Genomic DNA, 9,442 nt, shown 5'->3' with positions numbered 1-9,442 from the left:
TACCCGAACACGAACGGACCACCACTAAAGTTGACCTACTATTGAAAATAGAAGAAGGAGTTTTTGGTTGGGTTTAGGTTTTTCTTTTTAGCCCAATTTTAGAAAACTATTTTGGCAAAAATCCAAAAGTCTTTAATCCAAAAACACAAGCCCATATTTATAGAATAGAGCCATGCAAAATTGCATGAAATAATTTCATAAAATCCCAACACCTATAATCCACTATCTTAATGGGCTTAATGTCTCCACTATAAGCCAACACCTAGCCCACTATTTTGTTAGTGGAATTATCCAACAAAAGTTTGGATTTTCCCACCAACTTTAGTCAAAAGGCAAAATAGTCATTTGGTCAAAGTCAAACTTTGACCAAAAAGTCAACATTTTGACTTTTTATGATTTTTTCCGTGTTGACTAATTTTGACCTCCCGAGCATGAATCCACATTCATTTTCTTGAAATTCAAATCACATTTGAATATAAGGTCGGTCAAAGTTTGACTTTTAAAAGTCAAAAGTCAACTCTTTGACTTTTTACATCTTTCACCATTTCTATTATTTCCAAGCTTTCGAATATGAACGTATTCATATTCTTGATATTTAAATCACATTTAAATATTAAAGTTGTATCTCTAAATTGAAAAACCGACTACTATATCACATATACTTATCGGTTTCTCTCTCTTCACCTAATTCGAGCAATTCGAATTATTCTATCATTCTGTTCTAAGTTTATTCCATATGAGCTAGTAGGGGAACCTAATGGACCTATAGATCATGGGCTCTAACGATCCGAGATTAGCTGGCTAAACTCTTTAGATGGAGCTAATCAACATTCGTTAACTAACAGATCATTCCACTATAGTCCCGTAGTCGCACTCCCCTCACTATAGATATATTTGTGTCCATTTGATATAATCATGATTAGTAAGATAATCCTTCAGAAGTTGTTCGTAATCTCGGTTGGGTCATAAAAATCGTTTTACCCTCGAGACTACATTTTAATCCTTAAGTTCCACTGATCATTTAATGTACAATTGGTTTAAAGTCCAACCTATAAATCAAACCTCTATCGGGCCAATGAGAGGGTGGGGCCCTTTGTTCAATACCTGGATTCAGTACTAAAGGGAACAACTTATCTACTATCCTTATAATGGGTAGAAGTGAATTCTATCTTGCACCCTATGTTCCCAGCTATCCACCTGATCTTACTCATGAAATGGGAGGCTTATTGGGTCAGTGATAATGAGCTGCCCTCACCTATGCAGATCCAAGGATAATTTCGAGTGAACAGGAGTTCATAGTTAGCTCAGGATTAAGATTAAGTTACCTAGGTCATCAATTAACGAAATAATCAGTTTTATACATTAAACGATATTTAGAACATAAAAGTGACTATTTCATGGTTCAGTCTTATGTAAACTCTTTACATAGGATGCCCCCATTTTCATGTCTCCATATGAACGGTTTAGGATCACATCGTTTGTACTAACTACAAAATGGGCAGCATCCATAGTGTCCCCAGAATAAGGCGCCCAACCTTATTCATATACTATAGACCATTTTGGCTATATATATTTGAACTTGATCCACATTTATGTCACTATATAAAGTTTAAACTTAAACTTAATAGCCTCGGAACCTTAGTTTATTGGATTCATGAATATAGAATTTAAATTTACTAAAGATTTTCAATAACTGCTTTATTGAACAAGAATAAGATATTACAAACTACGAGTTTTAGGACATAAAATCCAACACTAACATCCTAGATTGTCTTATGAGTCTTGAACAGTATGTGGAGATGTATAGGGATCAATATTCAAGATATAGCTAAAGGGTCTATAGTATAGAGATAAAGCCGTGCACCTTATCTTGGAGATACTATAGATATGACCCACTTTGTATTTGATACAAACATGATGATCCAACGCGTTCGTGTAGGTGACATGCAAATGAGGGTATCCTATGCAATGAATTTGCATAAGACCAGACTGTGAAGTAGTAACCACTATATATGACACCTTTGGCTAGTTAGGTTTCTATTTCAATAAGATGACCTAGGAAACTTAGTACTAATCCTTAGTATATTATGAATTTATGTTCACGAGGGATTATCCTTTGATTTGTATGGGTGAGAGAGGTCAGTTTGCCGACTCAATAAGCATACCATTTTGAGGACAAGACCAAGTGGACTCTAGGAACATAACAATACAAGATGAAACCCACTCCTTCCTAACTTTAAGGTAAGTAGATGAGTGTTCTCTTAAGTGGTATCTCCAGGAATTAAACAAAGAGCCCTACTATCTCATTGGCCTGATTGAGGTTTTTGTTTAATGGATGGACTGTAAACAGGTTATTCATTAAAGGAGCACTGGTACTTAAGGATGCGGAGGTAACCCAGGGGTAAAATGATAATTTGACCCTGTTGGTGCTACGAACACTCGTGAATGACTAACTTGCTGCTATTGGTCTATATCCACGAACACGAAAATATATTTATAGTGAGAATAATGCAATTGTGGGTCTTTAGTGGAGTGTACCCTATATTGATTAATTTTATTAATGAGTTTAACCAATCAATCTCATATGGTTGGAACTTCTGATCTGTAGGTCCATAAGATTCCCTTGTTAACTCACCAAATGATATTAATGAGGAATGATTTAAATTGTTCAAATCAATTAAGGAAATTGTATATTAATGTGATTAATGTATAATTAATTATGTAATACACACACGTTAATGAACATATAAATATGTTAATGAACATATAAATATGTGATATTTATATGTTAATGAACTCTATATTAAATATGATTTAAATAGTTACTTAATTGATTAATTAATGGACAATTAGTTGATTAAGAAATGATAAGAGAGGTGGAGGAATATAAACATGTGATGTTTATATATATATATATTAATTAAATATATAAATTAGATTTTAATGGTTATTTAATTAATGTTCCAGTTAATTTAATAAGGTCTTATTTAATTAATTGACATCAAGGGTAAAAAAGAAATTACTTGGAGAAGGGGTATATAAATTCACCCTACTAGTCCATTTAGAGAAAACATTCATTTGTGCAAAAATATACCCTCGCCTCCAAAATAATTCCTCTCTACACTCTCTTTACAATCTCTCTACCTTTTCATCTTCTAAGTGTTGGAAACCACTCACTCAACTCTTGGAATCCTAGAGAATAACAAGATTATTCTTATGGCAACGTCTGTGATTGTTGAGAAGATGTTTGTGTGAAGAACAAGAGGAATTTCAAGAAGTTTGAGAATCTACGAAAGTAAGAATCGTTCATCCTTTTTCTTTCTGCTTTATAATGCATGCTTATTATGATGTTTATCCCCTTCTATTATGTTTTAGTATGCTGTGTTTTTGTTTCTTTTAAATGAAAAATTCAAATGCAAGGCGATCTCACGCTTCCACTCGGGACTCGATCCATTTACTTATGATGCTAGTGTAAATCTTAAGAAAAATAAAGAAGCTAGTGTGTCTCAGTTTGAATGTGCAAAGATCATAGATACTGTTATGTTTCTAATGAACTATACGATACCTGATATTGCATATGCTATGAGTAGATTGAGTAGATATACACATAGTCCTGATAAAGATTATTAAGGTGTTCTTTGTTGTTTGTTGAGATATCTTAAGGGCACAATAGACTACTATTTGCATTTCAACAAATTTCTTGTTGTATTAGAATGTTATTGTAATGCAAACTGGGTAACTCATAATGCCGAGGTTGTTTTTACTAGTGGTTATATATTTTTACTCGGAGGAGGAGCAATATCATGGAAATCTGTAAAACAGACTTGCATAGCTAATTCCACAATGGAATGTGAATTTATTGCTCTAAAAGTAGCAGGGCAAGAGGCTGGATGACTTAGAAGCCTATTAGAAAATGTACCATTGGGGGAAAGGGGGCATTAGTACCAGTCACTATACACTGTGATTTACAGGCTTCGATAGATAGGACCAAGAATAATGTATGTAATGGCAAAAGGAGATATATACGTCTTAGACATAGAGATATGAAACAATTGTTAAAGGGAGGAGTTATTACCTTGGAATATGTGAGGTATGAAAAGAATTTGACTGATCCTTTAACCAAAGACCCAACAAGGAAAATCATTTTAGAATCCTCAGTGAACATGGGCTTAAACCCTTATAGTAAAATCTATAGCCCTTTATCTAGGTGGTCTATTGTGATAGACTTGATGGTCCATAATCTATTTTGTGGGTGGATTTAGAATGGACATGATGAATGATACTGCAACCTTTTAATGATTGATAGGCCTTTCTTTGAGTGGTCCTGATATGGACTTGATGGATAATAATGGAACCTTCATAGCTCAACATTTGAGTGGTTTGTCTTTGATAGGCTTGATGAAGATGGTCCCAATATTGACTAGATGACAAAGTCTTCATAGCTCAGTTATGAGTGGTTTGTTTCTGAAAAACTTGTTGAAGCATCTGACGTGATAGTGAAGGTATAGTCGCCTTCTATGAAAGAGTTTAATGGTCTCTTTGTAGAGCTTTCACGATGACCCGAGGTTTATGTGCATAACCATAATAAACTTACTTTATATCAAAGAATCAAGAAAGTGACTAGGAGTTAAATGTGTCGTAGGGGTCTCAACCAGTGTTATTGAAAGTTCAAGAGGTAGCTCACTTTCTTTAACAAGGTTATTGCTCTGCTTCACTATGCATTAATTCAAATAGTTAGATATCGATATTTAAGTTTGATCTTCTTTCTTTGCTCACAACAGTTTATCAATTCTTTTTTTTATTTATTTTTATTTTTTTTTTTTGTTTTACTTGTTCACTTTGCCATAATAGTCATTTATGGGGAATGTTGGAATTGACTTTTGGGCTTGGGCCCATAGCAAAAGTTAAGGGAGTGAGAGAGCTTTGTCCCACATTGAAAAATTCAGCAATGTCTAAAGGGTATAAATACCAAGGTATGCTAAATGTGAGTCCAAATTGTGTTGGTGGTGGAAGTATACTCCTTTCATCACATGCACGACAGGCGGGTGATTTTGAGTGAATGTTAAATTATGCTTGTTTTATGTTTTTTGAAGTTAGAAAACCATTAAATCAATAAAATTAATAGTCTTATAACATGATAACATGTATATGTCTAAACAATCACCATATTGATGTAGATATTACATTAAGGTCCTTTGCATTTCAGATAAACAACACATCATAGTTGAGAAAGACTGATTTTCTAGAGGCAATTATCATTATTGTCGATACAATTTTTTTATCAAACACGTTAGATATATTAAGAGAAACAACACTTTAAAGATTTTTTTAGGATTTTTTTTTTTTTTAAAAAGAAACGACTATTATAGTATGACAACTGATATACTCTAAAACTCGCTCAAATAAATAACAAAAAAAAACAAATAATCTAATACATGAATGAAATATGGTAGTTATAATGGAAAATAACCAATATTTTGCATACCCCCTATCACATTGAAGCAATCCAATGGAACAGTTAAACTACCAAAAGAAGAAAGGAAAAACTTTAATAGATTGAAGCATTATTAATAGAGATTACTATACCATCGAGATTATTCCTATTCAAAGACAACTGCTTTGTTGCTACAATCAATATTTAAAAACAATTAGTATGATAAATTAAGAAATATTATGAGACAAGTAACTATACTCAACTACAACGACGGTTACCATGGTTACAATTTATATATATATAAAAAAAATACAATACTAACCATTAGAAAGCTTGCCAACTTGATTTCATATATATTTTTCATGTAAAGAATTTAATAGTCTTCGAATTTTCTCTAAAGTTTAATAATTAATTAAAAGTTATGTAACGTGTAAATTCTCAATCGTATACTGTCTTCTGTAAATCATTTTACCATGTACTATGTTGTTTGTTGTTAACATAGGTTTGGGGGCTTAATGGGCCAAAGGAAAGGCCCATTTACTGAAGTGGCCCAGATTCGGAGCCCACTTTATTAACTTCCCCCATAGTTAAACACAAGACGAGTCTCGTGTGTGATTTTAATCCCAGCTTTCATCTTCTTCATTCGATCATTTCTGCAATCAGATTTTGCTGATCAATTGAAAGTGCAGAGGCCAATTATGGGAGGCGGTGGACACGGAGCTGGAACTACTTACAAGGGCATGACCCTACACCAGCCGAAGCGCTGGCACACCGTCACCGGCAAGGGATTGTGCGCCGTTATGTGGTATAAACCCTAGCTTCCTTAGTTTCCGGTCGACTAATTTTATCGAAGGAACCCAAATTTGATTCTCCTGTTTTAGCCAACATGCACGATAGTTGCTTTTTTTACTTTTTTTCTCTGTCTTTCTATGTACCGCGTCTTTTCCGATCTGTCCTCATTACGTTCTTCCAAATAAATGCATCGTGATCGAGTGGAATTACAAGTTTTAATTTTATCTTGATGCTAGATGCTATATCTGAATACCTCGCTCGTATGCATCTTGATGTTGAGTGGAAATTAGAAAATTTTCAGAATCTGTAGGATTGAGAAGTTGGCATTCCCAGTGGTTCACAATCTGGGTTTTGACCAAATTATCGATGACGATCTTTCAGGTTTTGGGTGCTATACAGGGCGAAACAAGATGGACCGGTCGTACTGGTAAAAATCACTGGTTTCTTAATCATAAATTACATTTCACATATTTTATATTCAAGCATCTAAGTTTTTGGTTGAGGTCCTTAGGATATATGTCTGGGGTGATTCTAAAATGGTTTTCACTTTTGTCACATTCAAAATCACTAAAAAAAAAAAAAAAAAACTTTAATTATTCAAAATTAATTCTAATGGTACAAAAAATGCAATTAGAAGTGTAAAATTAATCATTGAATTGATTTCGAGTGATTATAGACATGTTTAAGAGTGTTTAAATATGACAAAAGTGACCTTTTAACCATTTTAAAATCACTCCCAAACATGCACTTAATAAGTTAAGCCAATTTTCGTTTACATAGCATTTATTTTCTATACCTGAATGTCTTATTTTTGTAATATTTGCCATGATCAGGGCTGGAGACATCCATGGGAAGGCCATGGTGACCATGGGCATGAACACTAGGTACTTTTGTTAGTATTTACCTCTCTTTTCAAATTTCCCCAATTAATTATCTACTTTTATAGATAAAAAAAGTCAAAACAAAATGTGTCCTAGCTTTCTCCTGTAATTGCAACACTGAACTATTAACCAGTTGATATCAGGTCATATGATGGTACCAGCTATGGGCACTTCTTTTTGGTTACTTTGTATGTCTGGTATTCATTTCTATTGATAGGTTTTCCAGGTCCTTTGTAGATTTGCTGTCAATGGTGGGTGAAGGGGAAATGGCAAGGCTTCAGTTGCAGGTTCCCTATTTGAATGTTACAAGTACCATATTTTCCAAGTTCTGTTCAAATAAGGATATTGTGATATGCAAGTGGAAATAAACATCACTTTGTCATTTTCACTTTGTAATCATGAATTCTTCTGATATGTTTTGAATATTTAATTTGTGTTCAATCACTGCTATTGTTGAGTTGAAGCAAAGAACAATGCCTATTTTCTGAAAATATAGTCTGTTTTTTTATTTCATTGTTTCTCTTGCATGGCGTACACCTTTCTTTTAAATTAAGGTTATTCCATTTAGTTAATTTGATTTGCTCAAGCTGAAATTCATGTAACCAATGGTGATGAGCATTCGTGAATGCCCTTGAAGTTAGTGTCACAGCAGAGGGATTTTATTTACCGTGAGATAGTTACAGGCACTGTATTTGCATATTTCCTTTCGACTGCAAAAAGGAAAATTAATTGAAGAGGCTTTTTACTTGCTGCAATCAGAGAATTGGTAGGTTTTTTAAAGAGCATTTCAGCTTCTCAGCTTTCTGAATGCTAAATTCGAAAGCCTCAGTTGAGTTGCCTCTACGGCTCTCTGCAGTAAAGCAATATTGTCATTTCACAGGTATCTTGTATTTTTGTCGAGTATGTAGATACCAATTTTAATGAAATCAGTGCCTTTAAAAATGAGACTGTACAAATGAGACTACATTATGATTTTCTAAAGTTCACTGTACAAATGAGACTACATTATGGATAAATTGTCTCTTAGCTTGGATCGATCAAATGTTCACCCTTGTTATTCAAATCTTTCTGTTGAAAACTGAGATAGATTTGGTTCGGCAAACAGAGCATGAGTGATTGTACGCATTGGATTTGACTGCTTGATTTCAAGCGTACGTTCTTGCTAGTCATAGTCTTAAATTTTGAATGCATCTGTTTCTCCTATAGATTTAGAGAAACCTTATAACTGTTAACTTACAAGGACGAGGATTGAACTTTGAAATGCTTGTGTCAAAATTACTGCTTGCTAATTGCAGATAGATTAAGAATCCAGGAAGTTATTGTATCGTTGTTACACTTCCAGGTGGCTGATAGATTTTTATCTTGAGGTTTTGGCTTCATGATAGATCTATCGAAGAATCCTCCTTGTTCATCACCATTTTTGTCCTGCCCCAAGAATTATAGTTGTTTGCACCTATTAAAGGTTGATTTAAGAATGATGGAGATGGAAAGGATTCAGATGAGAATCACTGCTGAGAGAATCTTTATCTGCCATGGAGATCAGAAAAAAAAGATCTTATTGTAGACGAAGAAATATTCATCTTGTTGATGGAGGAGAAACATCCCCTCTTAAATGGAGAAATACAGTCCGTTTATCAAACAATCTATTGAAACATTAATGTAAGTAATTCAACCAAAATGCAAAATACACAATTGTGTAATACGTTTTAAAGACAGCCAATCCCAAATCGCAGGCGTAGGCTTCTCCTAAGGGAATGGGAGCCACCTGATTTTAAGAGTTAAAGAGTGTTTTTTTATAGAGATTTGTGTCATTCAGATTTTGATTGGGTTTTAAGATGTAAACCTTGTAGCTCCAACCATACGGTAAACATATGTATACATCTGTATTAAAAACTATATTGGTCCTTAAAACATTTGAGTTTGATTTGGTTCTTTAAACTTTTAAAATGTTCATTTTATTCTTTAAATTTTTAAAAGTGACAATTTTGATCATTATTATATTATATTTCTATTAAGTATCTATCGATCAATCTACCAATCCCTCGAGTACTCTGACAAAGGTCATTACGACTAAATACACATTTAAAACCTAGATATTTTGTTAAAAAAAAAATCATCAAAACAATAAGGATAGTTTTTCCAAAATAAACTTGAAAAAAAAATAATAAATAAATAAATAAAACTTTTATTCGAGGTCCCCTAAAAATAATATTCATAAAGAAAACATTCAAAACGTTAAAACTTGCTATCTCACATTAAATTTTAGTTTCAAAACTTTCAAATGACAAAAACATAGACTGTGTGGAAGCGATTTTTCTTGTCTCCATATGGCTCT

General features: G+C 33.3%; 1 protein-coding gene across 5 annotated transcripts; it reads left to right on the top strand.

Moving 5' to 3' along the window:
- The first annotated feature begins 5,760 nt into the window (after positions 1–5,760).
- Positions 5,761–7,620, top strand: LOC120085268 (NADH dehydrogenase ubiquinone 1 beta subcomplex subunit). Of its 5 annotated transcripts, none has more exons than XM_039041174.2 (4): positions 5,761–6,239; positions 6,608–6,653; positions 7,060–7,110; positions 7,334–7,620. In XM_039041174.2, the coding sequence occupies exons 1-3, from the start codon at positions 6,133–6,135 to the stop codon at positions 7,108–7,110; spliced, it is 204 nt and encodes a 67-aa protein (XP_038897102.1). In that variant the 5' UTR covers positions 5,761–6,132; the 3' UTR covers positions 7,334–7,620. The 5 variants fall into 5 exon arrangements, with proteins under 5 accessions (XP_038897102.1, XP_090173095.1, XP_090173096.1 ...); XM_039041176.1 differs by having other exon boundaries at positions 6,035–6,239; positions 7,345–7,620; XM_039041175.2 differs by having other exon boundaries at positions 6,035–6,239; positions 7,325–7,620.
- Positions 7,621–9,442: the final 1,822 nt, after the last annotated feature.

This window comes from Benincasa hispida, chromosome 9 (assembly GCF_027475165.1).
Source record: "Benincasa hispida cultivar pf3 chromosome 9, pf3_genome.v1.1, whole genome shotgun sequence".
Lineage (NCBI taxonomy): Eukaryota > Viridiplantae > Streptophyta > Magnoliopsida > Cucurbitales > Cucurbitaceae > Benincasa > Benincasa hispida.
This window is presented reverse-complemented; position numbering and strand designations above follow the sequence as displayed.

Coding starts and splice junctions, on each gene's coding strand:
- LOC120085268 (XM_090316969.1), top strand. CDS start 6,133: ATGGGAGGCGGTGGACACGGAGCTGGAACTACTTACAAGGGCATGACC. Junction 6,240..7,059: donor GGATTGTGCGCCGTTATGTG/GTATAAACCCTA, acceptor TGCCATGATCAG/GGCTGGAGACATCCATGGGA. Junction 7,111..7,324: donor ACCATGGGCATGAACACTAG/GTACTTTTGTTA, acceptor TTCTATTGATAG/GTTTTCCAGGTCCTTTGTAG.